Source organism: Myodes glareolus, chromosome 3 (genome assembly GCF_982192425.1).
Source record: "Myodes glareolus chromosome 3, mMyoGla1.1, whole genome shotgun sequence".
Taxonomy (NCBI): Eukaryota; Metazoa; Chordata; class Mammalia; order Rodentia; family Cricetidae; genus Myodes; species Myodes glareolus.
The window spans coordinates 121,981,326-122,002,853 of record NC_142028.1 but is presented as its reverse complement, the minus strand read 5'-3'; the positions used below and the strand labels follow the sequence as shown (position 1 = coordinate 122,002,853).

Here is a 21,528-nt window from a genome sequence, read left to right as displayed (position 1 = left end):
CATGGGCCTGCTTCTCACAATATCTTTTGGCAAAACTGAAGGATATTGAACTCATTATGCTGAAGCAAAAGTAATTCTCTCAACGGTCATTTTGCCTGGGGTCAACTGTTCTAACACATTATTCTGAACATCTGAAAGAAAAGATATCTAACGGTCCATCTCCAATATTACAGCTACTGTTCATTTTGTTATCCTAAAATGGTATTCTAAAATCAGGCTATTCAAATGCAATTGTCCTGTGCACTATCTTGTATCAGTGCAGGGAAAAGAATCCAACACCAGTATCCAAATGTCAATACACAGCAAAATAGTGCCCATATTAACAAGAAGATGCAGTAGTTACTAAACACATTTAGTTTCACTTTCTCTTTCCAACATCAGACTGTTTCTCTGTGGGAGAGAGAAAGATGATATATTGTTCTTTAGAAAGAGTGACAGAAGGTTCAGAAAGGATAAATCACTACTCAAGTATCTAAGACAAAACACAATAAGACTTAAATATAAAAATGTTTTACAGATTGAATCAGCTCCATGTCTTCTTATGGCCTTTTTGTTATACTCAGTAGCTGTTACTACTGAATACTATTTGTACCCTCAACACATCGTATGCTTGTATCTTAGTAGTCCTCTCACCCAAGACGGTGGTGTTGAGAAAGAGGAAGCTATAATCGGTAAGACCTAATGGGAAGTACTGAATTCTTGGAGTTTCTGTCATTGAAAGTGATTAATGCTGGTGTCCTGGAATAGACTTGTCAAGAAAGCAGAGTATAAGTTCCTCTGTCTTAGATAACTCTTCTAGAAACTTCAAGGAAAGAAGACTTTCCCTTCTAAGTATTTCCACCATGATGGCATCCATCACTTTGTGATGAAGGTAGAAGCAGACCCCCACCAGAGCCAAGTTGATATTGGTACCAAGTTCTTAGACGTTTAAAATGATAAGCTAAATAAAGTATTTTCTACACAATGTATAAAAATACAAGTATTTCACTATAGCAGCATAAAATGGTGTATGACACAACGTTCATAGTATTCGCTTATGTTGCACAAGAAATTTAGGACATCATTTCAGACTGTGACTTAACCCAATTCATGTATTCATGCTACAAGCTTTGTACCAACTTTCCCGAGAGCTAAGTCCCCTGATCTACTTTAACTCGGTGACCTTCACCATTGCCCTCTTCCTGTTCGCTAATTCCTCTCTAGCTACTCTAGAACATGTCATCTCCCTAAACCTTTCAGTTCTGACACACATCAAAACATCCCAGTCTCTGGCTTAATTATCACAACACCTGCTTTCCAAGACCTCAAAGCCTGTGACCTTCAATCACTCTACATCGTGTCTACCACCTTCACCTCTCTTTACATCCAATTTGCATTAAAAAAATCCAACCATATATCTATTTTTACCAATATCCTTTTAGAATACATTTTAACTGAATATATTATGATATATATTTATAATAGTTATATATGGCCCCATGATTTGACACATGTATACATTTTAGAATGGCTAAATCAAAGTAATTAGCATATATATTGCCAAACATACTTATTTTTGTAGGATAAACACTAAAAGTTTAGTTTTTCTAAGATTTTAAAGCGTACAGTACACTTATTAATTATAGACATAATACTTAATAACAGCAGATTTTGGAATTCAATCCTCTTACCAAAATTAAAGTTTTCTGTATTTGAGTAGGAGTCCTCCAACTCCCACATTCTCAGCCATTGGCAGCTAAAATTCAGTTATCTACGTTTAGTAGTTTGGCAGTTTTAGGTTCCACATATATAAGAATGTGTGGTAATAAGAGTTGGTCTTTCTGTGTATGGCTTATTTCACTGACTGCAATGCCATCCAGGCTCATTAGTGTGGTCACAAATGGGGATAATAATTTCTTCTTAGAGACTGAATAATATCCCACCATATGCACATATATCCCATGTCCTTTACTCATTTGTATATTATTGCACACAAGTCAATCCTATATCTTGGCTATGAAAAATAATGAAACAATGAATATGGGATTGTAGATAACATTTTGATATGCTAATTTCATATCATTTACCTTACAGATATATTTAGTTATAGAATTTCAGGCTCATACTGTAGTTTTAATTTTTATTCAGTATTCTCAATTCTCTTACCTAATTATCTTTCCCCCTCCCATGAACACCAACACTACCATCACCCATATTCCATTATTAAAGCTTTTCAGTTACTCTGGAGAGGAATATCTCAGTTTTAAAGTCTACAGTCATTATAAATAAACTGATCACCAACTTTATGAAAACCTTGCTTTCTGGAATTTTGTTTTTGTTTTGTTTTATTTTGTATTGTTGCTGGTTTTATTTCTTTAATGAAAAACTTCCACCAGTCTGCAGGTTGACAACTTGAAGCAGCTCCAAAGAGTTCATTTTCCAGCTTTCCCTGTTATCATTCTTTATACTCACAAGTCATAGCAAAGATGTGCAAGATAAATGCTAAATAGGAAAAATTATTTATTAACTTTACCTCTTTTTTCTTTCTTCCTTTTATAATGGAAAGACATGCCTCTTTTGACACCTGTGTTCTCCTTCTTGCATGCTCAATCCCCCTTTGAGACCCAGACTCAATCACTCCTATAAATGCCCTCTCTAAAATGAACAGAAAAAAAAATAACAAAATGTCTTCATTTCACATCTCTACTCCATTATTGGCTGTACTTCAATAAAATATAAAAATGAAACCTTCCCCTGTTTCTTCTTATGTTTCAGCCCACTGCAATCTTGCATCTTTCCCTAAAATTCTATTTAAAGAACACTTGAAAACAGAACGATTTTTATGTCTTTACGTCTGTCTTGAGGTTCTGCTAGGTGAAGAATACGAACTCCTGAGTGCTTGTGGCTCATGCCACCTCTCCAAGTGTCCCTTTATTTTAGACTCTACCATAAAAAGCATCTATGGTGTTTCTTCCACATGCTTATCTCTGTAATTTTCAGTGTTTTTCTATGCCCATGCTAAGTTGGCTTTTCATGAACGAACATATACCCAGGAGCTGCCCCTGGAGGTCTGATGACTGTGAATACTATACTATGTTACCCAACTCTGTTTTAAGAGCTGAAAACCATTTCTACAACTGACTCTCAGGTTTCTATCTGGATAATCCACATAATATAAATTCAAAATTTTCAAAGCTCACTCACCATGTTGAAATATATACAGCTTCAAAAATGCATTGCTGAGGTCTACATCTTGAAGAAAAATATCGCCAGCTACTCAGTGAAGCAAGTCAACAATGTTCACCTGTTTCCCGTTCACCCCAGAACTTATGATTCATTGCTGAAAGTACTGTTTTGACATTTCCCTTAGGTGGCAAGTTTGTGCTCTCAGTCTCTAGACTGAAGCACTCAACAAGTGCTGACCCTTCTGATTCCTTAAATTATCTCAGGTGATAATTACATTCATATAAAATTCTCAAAATGACAAAACCACACACGCAAACACACACACACACACACACACACACACACAAACACACACACACATACACATGACCATACATGTATGTTAGAGTTTAGTGCTGTAGTTGATGAAAGAGTAAAGTCTGACCTAAAGAGTTAAACAAGGCATCTTGGTGTGATAAAATGGATCTTGATAGAAAGGGGCCACTTTTCCTTCTTGGAGGCACCTTATCAAGTTATAACAGTTGAGAATAACATATTTGAAAACATTACAGTATCCATTTCTGCTACTTCTTTCCATGTGATTTTTTTTTCTTTTCTAGAGCATTTTGTAACTTCCAGTTTTCCCCCATCATTCCACTCTCTACTTTAACAAGAACGAGCTAAGACACGGTAGAGGCTGTGCTGCATCAGTCCACATCCTCTGAAAGGCTACTTGTTCCTCTCAGGATAGAGTTGGCAAATTTTGCACTGAGATGGTCACAAAAAACAGCAGGACATGTCAACTGTTTCAAGGAAATGAGTGGCACTTAGTATTTGGCGGGGGGGGGGGGGGCGGTGCCACGAGGAAATACATAGAGGTTTGCTTTCAAATATGGAGTATCTTTGTGAAATAATACTTTGCACATCTTGCAAATTCACAAAATCTTGCCCAAAATAAATGGTTGACATGACATGAAGAAGGCAGCAGTAGAGGTCAAAGTGTGAGAAGTAGTCGGTAGCTGTGCACATCTGAGAATTAGATGAGATTACTACTCTTCATTTAGTTTTGCGTGCATTATTTCTTTCTTTAAATGGCCAATAAGCATAACAGAACATAAATAGTTCATTAAATTGTTTTGTTCTGATCACTTAATAAACATAGTTATTAGTCTTTCTTTGGCCTAGAGGAAATACACCAAAAGTTCACTGAAGCAATAAGATCTTGAGTCACAGTAGGGAATCATGGGAGCTTTTGCCTTAAGACAAGGTTCAAAGTAGTTTATATAGAGTGCATGGGGTTTTGTAACCCGACAGTGCTTCTTACTAACTGCTGGCATGCTAATATATTTTTCTGTGGCAATTCATACTAAACTACTTGAGAACTGCAAAACAAGTCTTACTTGAGACTCCTTCAAACATATACATGCACATGTATGTGTACACATGAGCACATGCAGGCACACAAACACTTGCTCTCTCTCTCTCTCTCTCACACACACACACACAGAGAGAGAGAGAGAGAGATAGCCTTGATCTTGCACGACTGATTTTAGAGCCCTTCTTGACATTACTGACCCATTATTAGCAGTCCTCACACTATAGGTCAGTTTGGCTGTTTTTCTTTAGCTCTTCCCAGTTGTCTTTTGGTGCTCTTGATGGGTCACTACTCATTTAATGACATAAAAGACTAGCATAGCATTTGCAGATAGGATGGGCCAACAAGTGCACAGGCACTTCCTTCTTTTCACAAGGTACAGCAATCACAAGCAATCTTTCAACACTGAGACTCTCCTGTTATTTGTATTCAGTTTATTTCTTCTAATTCAAAGCACACTCCCATGTCAATATGAAATAAAATGGCTGTCACATGAGAAGTATAGAGGCCTGTCACAAGCTCTCAGGGAAAGAAGCGGCACTTTGCTGACCCTCTTCGAAAAAAACACACTTAAAATTGCTTTAAGCAGAGCTCCCCCTTACACTAACACACACACACACACCTCACTCTGAGAGTTGCTGATTGCTGTGAACACAGGTGGGAAACTATCCCTAGGGGCCTAAGGTATCCAGAGAACATACATCAAAGATAACCTAGCAAGCACCCTGAAGCAGGAACTGGAAGATGAGATGCCACAGATTGTCTTAGACTAATTAATTAGAAGCTTACAAGTCATGGGATGTAGAATATATCTGGAACTGATGAATGTATGCCAATAGCCTGAAGATACTTTGCCATTGTGTCAGCCTCTTATTCCTATCACATGGGACCTCAGGGAATCAGAAATCTCTGTCTCTTTGGCCTTATATCTTTGTGGTTTTGTTAGTAGCATCCTCTTGGACTAAGAAAGGTACACAGTCTACCCTGAAAAGTTATCTGTTACACAGAACTCATGTTCTGGAAGTTAAACTAAGACACCTCAAAAAGAATCAGTAATATAGAATCTCCAGGTTTCTGTGCCTCAGCTACTTGTTTCTGTCATCCGTCTTAAAGTACTTACACTATGTTATTATATATTCTCTGTGTGGTTCTTCCCAATAACTTTTGAATTATCCCATCGTTGAAGAAGTTGGAGTTCAGTGAATGTAAGCTATGTATTTACGACTTAATTAAGGCTCATAGTGAGACTAGCCTCACTTTAAGACTTCCTGAGCTCCACTGACCACTTTAGGATTCCCTTAAGTGAAATACTGACTTCCATCTGGATTCTCAATGCAAGTGAGCAAGGACGAGTCAGGTAGACATGAAGGGTAGAATTCAAAATTATTCTCTAGACCAGTGGTTCTCAATCTTTCTAATTTCATTACAATTTAATACAGTTCCTCATATTGTGGTGACTCCCAAGCATAAATTTTTTTGTTGCAATTTCATAGTCATAATCTTGCTACTGCTATGAAATGTAATGTAAATATTTTTGGAGACTGATGTTTGCCAAAGAAGTCATGACTCACAAGTTGAGAAGCAATGCTCTAGACAGTCTGAGAATACACTTTTAATGAGACCCAATAATTCTTGTGTCTAGTAAGTGGGCCTTCAGAATTAAGGAACTTTCCTGGAGGCAGGAGCCTGAGCATTCTGGTTGCTTTCACACACACACATACACACACACACACACACACACACACACACAAAAGTATCCAACAGATGGAGAATTCTGCAAGAAGTATGTATCATGCCAAAGGTACAGAGCATAGAACTGGGGAAGGTGGGTTAGGATGTAGCACAGAAAGAAGCTGGCTAAGAGGGAAGGCTGAAGCTGAGGTGGTAAATGGAACTTGTAGTCCATTGACTAAGTCATCATTGATAAAAATTCTCCTTTTCTAACTACTACTATAGCGTTCTTCTTTCCCCCTCCCACACACATCGGTTTCCTGCTTCAGACCTTCACCTTTCTGTCATCTTTTTTTAAATTAATTTTTAACCTACTGAGTCCCAGGAGTGATGTCCCTATGTGTGTGATCAAATCCCTCATAAAGCTGACTCGGCCTCTCCAGTAAGCTTTTGTATGCCAATAGCTCCTCAGATAGATGGTTGTGGGGCCTCATGACACTACCCCATCCTGTAATTTTCAGCTGGCTTGACTCATGCAACTCTTTTGTATATCAGCACCACGACTATGAGTTTCTATGGCAGCAGACATTCCATGTCCAGAGGATTTTGTATTACAACGCTCTCCATCCTCCAATACTCACATTCTTTGTTCCCCCATTTCCTATTTTTCACTGAGCCTTGGCAGTGGGATGGGTGGAGCTCAAAGTAAATGTCAGTCTATGGCTAGATACTGATAATATTAATAGCTTATGCTCAGGACATTAAACAGTAATGATTTTTTGCATTAACCACTACCCAGGGCAATAAGAGTCATAAAATTTAGGGACAGAAAGATGAACTTTCTTTAAGAGAAATTTATTTTCTCGCCAAAGTCCTGGGTTCAGTTACCATCACTCACTTGGCAACTCAAAACCATTCTTAGGCACGTGCAAGGTATGAATTTATGTATGTATGTATGTATCTATATACAAATAAAACAAATCTTTAATATCTTTAAAGAAAAATAAAAATTTTAGACTTGGACTGCTCCAAACTTTGGTCAGAAATGCTTTTTTTCCTAGTTCTTATATGGCAAGTGATTCTAACTCTGTGACTTGAATCCATTATAAATCCATAGCTCAATCTTCCTCCAAACCCATATATTTCACTAGGTAGACTTAAAGTCAGTTTTTACCACATTGCAAATTCCATTAGCAAAAATGAGAATTAACTTTTTGGTAGGCACAAGTATTTTACAAAGGATGCACAAAAGAACAAATTATATTTGAGTAGATAAAGCAAAATATATCCTAATGTGTCATGTTTAATAAATAGTTGAAAGTTTTTGTAAATATCCATTAAAAATTTATATTTGTAAAATCTATGTCACTGATTATGATTATTGAAACTCAATGTACAAAATCTTTCACTGCATGAGTCAAGGTCAAAACATAAACATAAGAAGAAAGTATTATAAGAAGCTATCTAATATGACTCTGATAATTATCTGGAAATTGAGGATGGTTGAAATGAAGCAGCAGTCTCAAATTCCATCCATTGTTGGCTCTAAGGCCTGGATCTTATGATCAAAAACACTGAAAACATGTGCACACAGTCCATGAGAATTTAATCCCAGGCTATGTCCTGCCTCCTTCCTAGGTAGTGTTTCATCTGCCTGAGGTGCTTCTCTCACTGGCTTCCAGTGATAACCCAAAACTCCTTGAATACTGGCACACCACCCATTCTGTAAAGAGCCTTCCAAATTTGTGTACATCTCCCTTCCATCTTTCTCCATCTTTAGCACACCAATCTACAGGTGTCTTTCCCTTCATAACCATAGTTCCTGTAGTCTTTTGATCATTCTTCCCAGAGATACCATGGATTGTTTTCAGTCATGGATAAAAGGGTTCTGCTCCTATCCCCCGTGAAACAGTTCAATGCTAAGTCATCAGAAATTTAGTAAGCAGTTTAAAAGTGAATGTGTAAGGGCACGTGGTCCAGAGGAAGGTTCTCTATCATCTTTTGTTGTGGGATATTTGTACACTGTGTGAAGATATATTACTTTGATTATTGTAACAAAAGACTGAACGATCAATAGTGAGGCAAGGTGCGTAAGAGAGAGAACACTGGAAAGAAGACAGGTGGAGATGCTAGCCAGAAGAAGAGGAAGTGGGGCATGCAGGAGGAGAGATGATAGCCATGAGCCATGACAGGGAAAGATGTGGATTAATAGAAATGGGTTAATATAAGTTTTAAGAACTAGTTAGAAACAAGCCTAAGCTACAGACCAAATTTTCATGATTAAAAATATGTCTCTATGTCATTGTTTGGGAGCTCGCTGATGGGACAGAGAAAGACCTGTTACAATCCTTAGCCCAGGATTTAGGGCAGAATCTACAGTCTTAAGAGCTTAACTGCACGCCTTCTCTACATTTCCCCTACCAAATTAGTAACCATTTGGAGGGTCATCTTAAAGACCTTGTAACAGGCTGCTTCTTTAAGAGAATGGGCAAGTAAAATTTATTTTTAGACACTGCTCATGATTAAAGCCAGAAAATAATCTGCAAAGATTTCAATCGTTTGGAACTCATAGAAAATGTTCCAGTAATGTCACTGGAGCAAAGAAGAAAATATGACACAGGTACCAACTGGGTGTCAATAAAACCATCATGCTTGGAATTGGAAGGTAAATTTTAAATAATCAACACTGCAGATTACTTTTGAATTGTCATGGTCCAAAAAAGAGTTGTTGATTATCTTTCTGTACCCATCTACATTTAGGGAAACTTAACAGGAATTTTGGATCAAGTAAGGGTAGAGATCACAGCTCTCTACAGAGAACCTGAAATTGGCCATATGAACAAGGAATACTGTCACATATTCATCTTTTTTTTCCTCTTTTTCTGAGCCAAATAAGCATTCTCTAGCAAAGGAAGAAAAATCTTAGTTATTACAGTTGGTCTGAGCTATGTTGTTTTCTTTATTTTGCCTTTCTGAGGTCATATATACCTAGCTGAAAGAAAGTATCTAAATATCCTATTTCCTAAAGAATACTTCAGTCAGAGCAGCACCTCTGAGAACTCCTAAAGTAAAGATTACTTGGAATGGATTAGTAACTTTCCTTAAACACTTGTCTAAGTCAAAAAGCAAAATGAATTAGGCTCATTTCTGAGTGCCTGCCACCGAGTAAACATCAATACCAGAACATTACCTGAAAAAACCTTTTCCATTTGCTTCTGCAGCAAAACACTTTGAGATCTAACCTCTAAAATGTGGCCTTCTTTTAAATCACCCCAACTCAAATTTATAAAGAGCAAAACCTATGAAAATTTATTATAATATTCGTTTTAACATCTCCTTTTTATTTTTCTAGAAATACAAATTTCTTTCTCAAACTTTACAAACTGATTTCAAAACTGAAATAAAAAATATTTTTTAAAGATATAATAAGCTGAATGACAGAGCAAAATTAAAGCTTTTGATTCCATTGCTGTCAATTAAACATGAGTTTCAGACCCAAATAACCAGAATAAAAATCCCACATGATGATGGCACTTCTTAAGTAGGTGCCAGGTACACAACTGGAGCCCAGACAATACCAGTCACTTGTAATCTATATTAGCAAAGGCAGCATTTTAGACATCTTTCTCATCAGAAGGAGATAAGCCAAGGAGATTTGACCAAATATCAGAAAATAGTCTGGCAGTAATAAAGTCCTTCAGTAAAGAAGTGAGGTTTAAGTTTCCCCAATGTATATTGGCATCAGCTGGGAAGCAATAGCATGGTTATATTGGATCAAACTTGCCTATAACAGCATGTATTCTGACATGAATTAAATTTTTACCTTGCAGATAAAAGAATTTACAAAGAATCATTGTAAAAAAAAAAAACAGTGGCAAACATTTTGACAGTGGGCACTGTGCAATGTTAGGCGCTGAAAATAGCAATGTATCATGTTAGTTGTTTTCTTCATCAATATTACATACAATAGTTATTATTATTAAGCTCATTATGAAGTTATTTTTCCAGAAAACACCGTTTAATATCATGTGAACTAATAATCACTACACTGATAGAAATACTGTCCTAGCACCAAGGGTCAAGGCTGCACACAGAATCAGAGGTCTGAGACTTTCTAAGCAGTTCCTTGAATGAAACAGTGATTGGCTTCTCTTTCATATTTACTTTCCTGAAAGTTTTTTACAATGTCTACCACCTTTAATATCTCTGATTCCTTCATGCAGAGTTTCTTCCATACTTGATTCCTCACTGTGTATCAATGAGTGAGTGTTAGGTTAGAAATACTTCTCATTCATCTTAGAACCACACAACCTCATATCCATTCACTTATTCAATGAGCTTTGCCACAAAACCTATTAAAAATATTTTGTGTGAAAAACATGAGAGAACATCAGGACTACACATTAGAGCTGAGGTTAATGCAATTCTGAAATAGATATGGAAGACAGGCAATTAAATTGAGTTTACCAATATTTGACTTATATTCAACTTGTAGGTGCATGTACCAAGCTCAAAGACAGGATCAGCATAAGCCACAAACCACTTTCATTGATACCTTCAAGGAGAGCTACTCAATTAAAAAAAAAAAAACTCTCAGCTACAGCACAGTGAAGTTATTGGCCACTGTCTTCCCTCTGACTCAACTTTTTAGAATCAAGGTGCATAATGACATCCTAATTTTCCTACAAAAGCCAAATTTGAAATTAATAAGTGATAGATAGAAGCAAGAAAATTAGAAGTTTAGGACTAATCTCCACCACACAGTGAATGAGACCAAACTAGTCTATATGAGTCAATTTCTTTTTTTTTTTTTTTTATGAGTCAATTTCTTAAGAACAAATAAACACTAATCTTTCCGTTTTACTCCTAAAAAGGAAAAGCAACAACAACAAAAAAAACACTTTTGAAATAAATGGCCAAATTTATAGTAATTACTGATGATTTCAAAATCCATAAACAGGTAACAGAAATGTAATAAAAACATTAACAACATATTCGTCTATTTGAAACAGAGGCTAGAATTCAAGTTTTCTTAATCTTTCTTCTATAAAATTCCTAGCACCTTATACTCAATATTTCTTTTCCTCATTACAATTATACGAGACATTTAATACCATCTCAGTTTTTACAGACAAGAAATGTGAGCCTCAGAAACGGTAGTTTGCCCATAATAAAATTCCCTTTGACTAGGTAACCAGCCAAGCACTAGAGCAGGGGCAGACATGAGATCAAAGTCTGGGATCATATTAGAGTGTTATAAACTTGCTCTTGGACCCTCGTTTAGAGGTTCCAAGGGTATGATAAGTCATCTCACTGAAAATATGGGACAGGGTCAAAAGGTAACTGTGAGGAGGTAGTAACTCCCACACTTGTGCTCCTAACCTAAAGTTCAACGAGTTATTTAATTATTTTTATCATAATCCGTAGTTACAATTTAAACTTTATAAAGTATTTTCAAATAGTTTGCATGTGACTAAGGTGGTTGAGCAGAGCTAATTCTCTTTCTTTAGAGTACCTAACAGAGACTTTAAATACAATACATCTTGGGTCCTCAGACTCTACATCCATCATCTCTTCTTCAGAGACTTGCTATAATATTTAGATAATAAATCATCATAGAATATGGAATATGGTTCTATCTGCTCCCAGGTTCCTTCCCTGACTTTCACCCTTGAGACCCACCAGAATCTGGAATTTCAGAGATGGAAAAGGCCTTGAAGACTACCTCAGCCAACTTACCCTTTGACCATATGAGGAAAGTGCCTCAAATCATTCTATTCCTTAATCAAAACATGAAGAAAGACAGCAAGAGAGGTGGACAATATCAAGATTCTCTGACTTAGCTGAAGATTCTACTACTACACCTTAGTCTATTTGAGAGACAAAAACTTCTCTCAGCTTCATACATCACCCTTAGCTCAAGTCTCCAACTCCATCATTCATACTGTCTGAAGTGACAGAATATGGACCTAGCAAACTCAAGCAACTGCATACATACATCAGTAGGCTGCTCATGTGCAACCACAATGGAATGATCTTCAGGGATTTTAACAGTGATCAGTTGATCACTGGGAGTGACTCCTCACATAACTCTACAGTCTGTAGGCAGAATCTGCGCACAGATAAGAAGATGGCTTTAATCTGCATAGGTAAGGAGATGACTCTTTTTCTTTTGCAGCTTCCAAGTCACCCTTGGTAGTAACCTAAAATCTGGAGATGAGGGAACTAACCAAAACTTAAGGACTCATTTCTGAACAACCTTCTAACATTGAATAATATGGAAGACTTTTAAGACATCTCTTCCTTTAGGAAGCAATATCAACCTTCAGTATCCATGTTAGCTTACAACAAGCAAGACATGCACATTGAAATACGCTTTAATGTTTCAGGAAAGTGGCAAATAGAAAGGATACCAAATCAACTGATAATTGGCTCAGTTAACATGAGCTAGTTGGTGCTCGTTCTGACCTGCAACTGGGTGAGCATATGTCTCTGTTTATCCATTTACATGCGTTTTCATGCACAGATTACCCCAAATGCCAAATCAATGAACACAGAATTCATTTTCTAGGAATATCAATTCTGGATGTTTTCCTTTGTAGCACTTAATATAAGTGTGTGCACACACATGGTTAATCAATGTCACTCTCTCATCTGAGAGGAAAGGCAGCGTTTATTTTGCTCATTATTGTACCATCATCCTTAAACACAGTGCTGCATCTATAGCCATTGTTTAATAATTATTCAAGTATTAAATAAAGGAAAGATAGAATAACTAGATGACCAAGGGCTTGGCTTCTGGGTGAAACTCCATTATTTAATTAACCAAGTAACCTTTGTTAAATCTCACACTTAATTTTAGAGCTATAAGAATCTTAAAAACCATCTCACTGAATGACTGAAATATATGTTTAAATGTTTGATTCCATTTCAACAGAGAACCCATGTGAAAACCAAATATTAGAGCGGATGTAAGCCTCCTCTTTATGGAACGGAAGGGCAGAGAACACTGCCTGGTCAGCCTTTTTGAGCTTCTCACCATACTGCGGTGGTTTCTATAGCTACTTCAATCAGTCACCAGCAATTCATGAGAGCACAGGTTGAAAGTCAGTAACCTGGATCACCTCTAACTTTTGACAAATGCGAAAAGTGGGATAAGGAGAAAAAAACAGGGTTCCCTACACTGTACAGTACACAGACAATTGGAACTGGGACCCACCTACCTAGAATTCTAGCACATTTGTTAGTATGGTTATGGACTAATAATCATACTTGGTTTCAAGCCCACTTTCTAAATTCATTGGCTCTAAGACTTTATTCAAGTCACTCATAAAATGGTCTTTAAAATGGAAAAAAAAATACCCAAACGATCCCAACTTTGAAAGTGTCCTTGACAGGCTCAAATGAAAGACAAAGTTATACACAAAATGAAGGTTTAATTTAAAAAACACAGAGAGAATTAAATATCTGAATCTCAAAGACTCATGTCATGCCCCAGCTTCAACGCTCAAATCTCCAGATTACCCTGGATCAAGAGTTTCTGAGATTGGCACAGCATCTCCAGCAACCAACACATACTCATAATCCTTAGCTTATGCATAATCATAAACACCAATAGCTGTATTCTGCTAGAAATGGTTTTAAGGATCTAAATTTGAAATGAGGCATTTAAGTATTGTTCTCAGGTGATTTACGAATAGTACTCCCAAGAGGAAGCCTTTTGAATCAATCATTATGTTAGAATTCTGATGTTTTCTTTCAAGAGTAGAAATGCCAACATGCTTTTTATATTCATACTTAGTTTCCTTATTTTATACATTTTTTCTTTGTACATTACATTTTCATAATGTTCATAGGCACCTTTCCCCAGCAGTTCAATGATTATTTTCTATTCTTCAGGGCCCAAAGAAAGTTCACCCATGAACTCTTGCAAGGCAGAACTGCTATCGTGAGACCTCAAGACATTAGTGCAATAACATTCATATGATAATCATTTTCAGTGGGTTGAAACTTCAAAATTCACTCATCTCCAGTAATCAGGATCACAGAATGGTGTGGCTACTTTCCACATCAACCACTTGGAAAACTAAAGTCTTAATTCAAGCCTTGCTCTCCAAAGGCCAACAAGCTCCTTCTACCATGCATGCTTGCTTTCTTGTTCCAACTGTTTCTGCAATGTCAGATTTGCATTTTCTTTCTGAACATTAAGACAAAACTTGCAAAGTGGTTTGGGCATTTCTTCCATTATAATACTGTACTCATTGTGTCTTTATGATAACAAGCATATAGCACATGTAAACCTGAACATCAACTACAATGACATAAATAAATTTATACATTTGGATAAAAACACACATGAATATGTGACACTAAAAGAGATTTAAATTACTTATATAAAGAGTTATTTAATTCAACTTAATAAAGAAATAGAGACATACATTCTAATTGAAAAACGGAGGAATAAACTAGCATTTTATAAATATGCCAAGGATAATATAGTTAACTAGAACATGGAACCTAAGAAAAGTACATGAAGAAAGTACTGGTGGCTGAGGATCAGAAAACAATACTTCAAAGTATAGCACTTACTGTCCTGAGTATCGTGAACTAAAATATCTGTTATCATCTCCTGCTTTTCTATCTCCTGTCCCTCTCTGTCACCCATTCACCAAGTAGAATTCTTCCTGAAGTTAACTTACATGACTACAGATAGATTCCCTCCAACGTAGACCATTGGTTATAAATCTTGTGCCTCAGAAATCTCATCACCAGGTAATAGTAGCTCACAGGACAGGACACACTAGCCCAGATAGATTCTATCACAAACTATCGCCCGTTGGGATAGCTTGACGCTCTGAGAAACAATTTCTACCATCCGAGGCATTTTATCTGCGCCAATCAATTTCCCCCTCATTTTCTCCCGGGATTCTCGGGAACGCAGGACTGTTGCAGCAACTCCAGGCATGTGTCCTTTCCTAAGTCACCTATTTTGCATGACTACTACGAGTATGTAAATAATTCATGTAGTTTTCTCCTTTTAATCTGTGGCACACACAATGTGACTCATTTACTGAGCCTTCAGAAGGTCATTCCTGTACAGAGCTTGGTCTTTTTCTGTGGGTGCAATTACCATAGGTTAGTAACCAGGTCAGACTTGCTTTAAAAAAAAAATAAGGCTCTTCAGTCAATGTCTCTACTTTATCACAAATAAATCATGACTATGTTTGCTTAGAAAACTAGATTCACTAATAGTATTTGCAAATCTAGAGGATTATCATGACTAGGGATTCAGGAAAACCAGGGGTTAAGTCTAAGTTTTAAGAGCTTTTAAATTGTTTTTTTAGCAACCATTAGTTGAACTAGTTTAGTGTTGTGATCCAGCTGCCCTCACTTCCCCTGACCAACAGCAGAACTTCCTTGTGGTCTGTAATTGACAAGGATGTTTGTGTTCTTTCTGACCAGTGGGTCGCCACAGAAGGAGTAGAGGTATAAAAGGTTGCTGGGTCCCCTCCCGCCTGCCAGTCTTGGCTATCCAGGCTGCGCTGGCTGCAGCAGTTTAGGCTCAGTTGCCTAGTAAAGCAGAGGGAAAAAAAAAAAAAAACCAAAACCTACATCACATGAATAGAAATTATAAATGACATACTGAAATAAGTATCATCTAGTCCACTAAGTACTAATAAATATTGGTTATTTGGACTCATTAATATTTTATGCAACATTGAATAGATTCAGCTAACAGCCTATAGCAAGGTCATAGTCCCTTATCCTAGAATATTTCCACACAGCCAGGTGTCAGACAACGTCTGGTCCCTCCACAGCACAACAGAAACGGGCTGCAAGGGCTCTCTTAGACTAAACCATACCTGTATATTTTATATCTGGTTGTAAATCCTTGACGGTGTCTTTCCACAAAGGATAGGTAGCTCCTGGAGTGGTGGAAAGGCCCCCTGTCTGAAATAAGCCAATCAAATTCCTTGGAGACATGTTGGTCTGTCCCAGCTGGCTCCTGGTGGGAGGGCTGCACTGAGATACGGCCCCATACAAACAGGAAGTAGAGGAGCTCAACAAACCTCCAGTTCATGCTTTTCTGCCGGCCTTTTTCCTCTCATTCTTGCTCCATTCTGTGGAGTCCTGTACAGAAAAACAAATCAAGAAGAGAGAAAGGAAAGGGGAAGGGGGGAGGGGAGAAAAAGACAGTGAAGAGAAAAACAGGAGGTTAACATATCTTCATTAGTAGGTCTTCAGGAGATTGCATTAATGTTTATAAAAAACATTACCGCCTTGTTAAAACTGGGGGACCTATGGTGACTGGGACACATAGTTTTACTTTGCCTTGCTGTTCACATGCAGTGTGAAGATACACGAACTGCGTAGACTATAGAGTATAGTTTCCGTATATATAAAGTAAGAGCATCTCTCAATCCTTGATGAACTACAGATTTCCATGTATATGTGTTTTAAGGGTGAAAGAAATAAATTAATGAAGTAACTAAGTCTAAGGCGCGCAGGTAGAATTATGGGACAGAACTGATGTTTGCCCCATGTTCTGCCTTAACCAAAAACTGGCCTCGCACTACTGGGACTTGATGAACAAGAGTGCCTTTCTCTTCTTCTATGTCATAGGTAGGAACACACTGAGGATCTGTTCTCTTTTAGTCTGGTCGGGTAATGCACAAAGTCTTATGATGCTCTTAACAACTGTCTGTTCTGGGTGGATACATTAAGATGCAGAACTCTTACAACAGGTGAGAGGACAAAGTTTACCCAGTTCGGGGAAGGTCCCTGGGCCCTCACGGGAGGTTTTGAACAGACTATTCATTTGTTGGTACCTATAAGCTTCAGTGTAACCTAACGTATGAAGAGGACACTAAAGATCAAGGGTTAGGAAAGTGGGCAGGTCTTGCCAACCTCTTTAATTGAACAGTGGGCACTATATTGGACAACATTTGGATTTGGAGAGAGAGCTTAGGTGGCATTTTTTTTTTTCCTGAAAAGAACAGAAGCAAATCACCTGCTTTAAAATTTTCAAAATTTAGTTTTATATTCTATCTGGTAGTCAATTGCTGCTTGCCCCACCTTTTTTTTTTTTAAACTAAATAAGCTTGCCCCACTTTGCATGGCAAAGGCAATACATATTTAAGTGGCATCATCTATAAACAATATTGTTTCACGAAAGTTCTTGTTTGCCTTCTTTTCCTCATCTATAAAATGCAATTAATGAGGATACATGTTGCTATTCCTTTGGGTCACTTTAAGAACTAACCACGCCCACGTCCAGCCACTTCTGACCTCGTCGCCATCTTGGCTTTCCCCCTTTCTTGTCCAAAGAACAATACATGTACCAGAACTAACGTGGTGATGAATCACACAGGGCAGAGTGCTCCCTTTCCCTCCCAGCACAGAACCAATGCTCAGTGACATAAATAATAAGAATTGTGAGCATCAACATGATATTAATGTTTCCAGGCTTTGAGATGTAGCTCAGTGGTAGAGCACTAACTGAAACCATTGACTTGATGTTGTCAGTTTAATGATCTTCTAAGAAATACTTTTGTTCACCTTTTGTTTTTTTGTTTAAATAAAGCCTGATTTAGCCTTGGAAGTCACCTTGGGTCATGTCGTCAGGGACATTATCTTCATCTACTCCTTTGAAAAACTGTTGTTCTATTCTGTCCACCCAATTCTATTTTCTCATTCTCTAAAAATCTATGTAAGTGGCAATTGTCTTGCTTTATACCTCTTTATTTTATGTCTGTTTTGTTTACTGGAATGTGAGCCTTTAGCTGGCAAGAAACTTTAGAAAGTTTTTTTTTTTTTATCTTGGCTAGTCATGTGACTGTGAAGTCACAACCCTTCTCTAGACCTCATAATTTTATGGATATCATTTAAAAATATGATGAGGACACACACATTTTGTGAGCTGTAAAAGCTATATACATGATTAAGTATTCCTCATTTGGTGATTCTCCCAGTAGAATATGGCAGGTCAGCAAGGCTAGGAAAGGAGAAATCAAACAAGGATGCATGGTTCAGTACAGCTGAGTATTTCCCTCCATTGTTCAATTGCACCATTTTATAATGAGATGCCACAAAAAAAAAATCTGCCTGTTGTTGAAATCCCCAGCTGTCAGGGTAAGGGAGGTAGGCATGTGTGCTGAGTGTGAGATGGAAAAAAACTAAGGCCCAAGGTTTTGTTCAGATCCTAAAACAAAGCTCTCCATGTTGAGCACAGAACTGTATCAGCGACAGCTGCCAGGATTGTCTGCCAGAGCCCACCAGAGTGGCGAGCAGAGTGTGGGAGCAATTGTTCAGATTCCTGGAGTGAACGGCAACAAGCTGGAACCCTACTGTGCTACCAACACAGCCTTCTCCAGAGCTTCTGCTGTGAGTGGGTGTGAATGGGAGCCTGTGAGAGAATGTTTAACTGTTGCTGTGAGGAAACAGGATTCAGGGCATTTCAGCTTGCAAAAGGTTATGTATCGAACACTGGAATGGTGTGTGTGTGTGTGTGTGTGTGTGTGTGTGTGTGTGTATGTGTGTGTGTGTAAGAGAGAGAGAAAAAAAGAGGAGAGAGAATCTTCAGTCTGTCATCCTAGAAATATATTTTTTTTAAAAAAAAACTGTTTAACCAAGTTTCTCACAGCCCTAGGAACACCTCTGTCACAACCTTACATCTAAAGTGACATTCTTTATATCTGATGGATAGAGGCTAGGATTATTACTAAAATCCCCAGCATATACTGGAGGGCCCCTTATAATGACATGGGGTGAGAGATATTAATGGTTCCAAATTGAGACTCTCATGCATTTCCTTTTACCATGAACCCAGCAACATACATTGATTCCTGTCTTCTAGCTTCTCTAAAGTAGTTATACTTTCTGACTTTGTTTTTGTTAGGTAATGCACCCTCTAGCCTCTTGGCTTTGAATGTCTGTGAAAATCTAAATTACAGGATTATGTGAGGTTACAGTGTATTTCTGTTGACTTAAAAAATCATAGTCTGGATGGAAATACAGCTCAGTGGTTGAGAGTTTACCTGATGTGCATTAAATATTGGGTTTAATCCCCAATACTGGAAAAAAGGAAAAATGAAAAGAGAAAAAAGGAGAGGGAGGTGGGCAAGCATCTAGTAATAAACCACATGCCCAGCCTTGTGCAAATATGGAAATCTGAATTCAGGTCACCAGCACTCTTGTAACAAAAACAAAACAAAATAACAACAAAACTGGTGGGACCGTGTGTGCCTATAAGCTCAGCTCTGGGAGGCAGAAACAGAAAGATCTGAGAGCTTGCTAGTCTGCCAGGAAAGACAACCAGTGAACTTCAAGGCTTAGAGAGTTACCCTATTGGGGGGTGGGCAATGTGGTGATAGATAGAGGAAGACACCCAACTCCACATTTCTGTGTATTATGAGGAGCTTCCTTCACTCTGCCTCATAACTCAGTCAAACTACCATCCACATTCATCCTCCAAAATCAACAAACAGCAGAGACACTGCAAATAGAATCCCCTGTGCTCCAGGACCCAGGCAGCTGACAGAGACCTCAGAATCTTCCACAATGAATTTGAGAATAGTTGATTTTCTAAAAGGTTCATAAAGGGGATTCCTGCCACCGGGGATTACAGCCAGCAATTCAGGGCTCGGCTAGTTGTATACCAAATGTGGCCCTTAATCCTTGTGACCTTCAAGGAGTCATAGGCACTACTGCCTGACACACTAGTTGACCCAGAGAGCTGACCCAGGCTGAAACATAAAGATCATTTGATGCCCATGGCTGAACTGGACTCATCTGCTTGCAATGCCAAGAAGTGAATCAAGTTCAGGACCTACACAGCCAGCTTTCTAATTGTTATATCCAAATTATTTACATCAGAAATAACACACACACACACACACACACACACACACACACAGAGAGAGAGAGAGAGAGAGAGAGAGAGAGAGAGAGAGAGAGAGAGAAAGAAAGGTAACAATAGCAGGTCCCTAGCAACCCATACATAGTTCATTCTCTGGAGTCTCCACATGGATTACTGGACAAAGACTCACATTTTGGACAAGAGTGCTGGAAGGGAAGTCCCTACCCTTGCCTCAAGTTTCCCTGAGGACTTGGGTCAATAATTACATCTTGAACGTAGCACATAGCCCCTGATAGCTCCAGCTGATCCATTCTGGTGGTCTCATCAGGGCTTTTACCTCCAAATCTGTGTCTTCCCTAATAGGAAGACCTAAAAAGCTGAAAGAGATTGGCTATGTTAATTAACTCCCCTGAGTCTTGGTCTCCTGCAACTTTTAGAGTACAGGCAGGAATTGAACAGGATGTTTTAAATGTAGCTATTTCCGCTTTGGTTTTAGCTGAATCATACAGCATTGACATACCAGCCACATCCTGAATGGAGATCTGTGACCACCATATCACAGTTACCAAAAAGGCAGCCAAAGTACACTTAGAGATAGCTTTAACCTCTCAGCCACATCACAGCATACAATGTCTTTAAGACGAGGAGTTAGATTTGTGTGGAAGCTGGCAGTGCTGAGCCTCCCACCCTCTCTCTTAAGCTCCTCTGAGGAGGGGGTAAAAAGGGGAAAGAACTCCTCCACCTCCAGCTCTGAGAAGAACTCTCAAACAGCACGTTAAATGTGCCCTACAGCTTAGGGAAACATGGTAGAGCGCTGCCTAACTCATGCCAGAGAATTCTAAAAAAAGAATGCAAAGAGAGGAGTTGAAAGAGGCAGGCTGAAACCTGGCAAAAGAGCAGGGAAATGACTGCCTAAGGCGTGGGTAAAAGGAATGTGCAGCCTCCTCCTTCCCATGGATTAGAGATGGGCCCCATGCTAGAGAGAGTCAGGGGAAGTTACCTAGCATTCTGCCTCAGAGCAGGAATGAGTCTAAGTACAAGGAAGCGAGAATGGTGCTAAGGAATGAGTTACAGCAATGCAGATGAGAAAAGATATATTTGCCCACATCAAAACATTCAGTAGCAAGAGAACTGCGTGGAGGTAAAGAAGCTCGGATACTTCAAAAATGTTGCTAAGGAGGTTCATGCAACCAGACATGATGACATGACTCTGTGATGTCAGGACTTAGGAAATGGATACAGGAAGAATCTCAAGTACCAAGCCAGCCTGCACCACAGCAGCAGGGCTTTCTGAGGGTTCAGAGCACCAAAACCACGTTATCAAGAGAACTAGCCAGGGAAGGGATTCTGTCTTCCTCATTTGTCAATTCTTCACCAAAACTTGTGTCCTCAGGAAACCAAGGAGTCGGAAAAGTACAGCAGGCAGGGGAAGGCACAGCGACGGTGCAAGAAACAGAAAACTCTAAACAGTGAGATCTAC

At 38.4% G+C, this 21,528-nt stretch overlaps 1 protein-coding gene across 1 annotated transcript in view; it reads right to left on the bottom strand.

Annotated features, from left to right (window-relative positions):
• Positions 1 to 21,528, bottom strand: part of Brinp1 (BMP/retinoic acid inducible neural specific 1) — a 188,683-nt gene that overhangs the window by 127,552 nt on the left and 39,603 nt on the right. The window contains exon 2 of the mRNA XM_048459244.3: positions 16,054 to 16,321. Within this exon, the coding sequence (XP_048315201.3) occupies positions 16,054 to 16,271 (218 nt within the window). The 5' untranslated portion in view covers positions 16,272 to 16,321. The remainder of the gene's footprint in view (positions 1 to 16,053; positions 16,322 to 21,528) is intronic.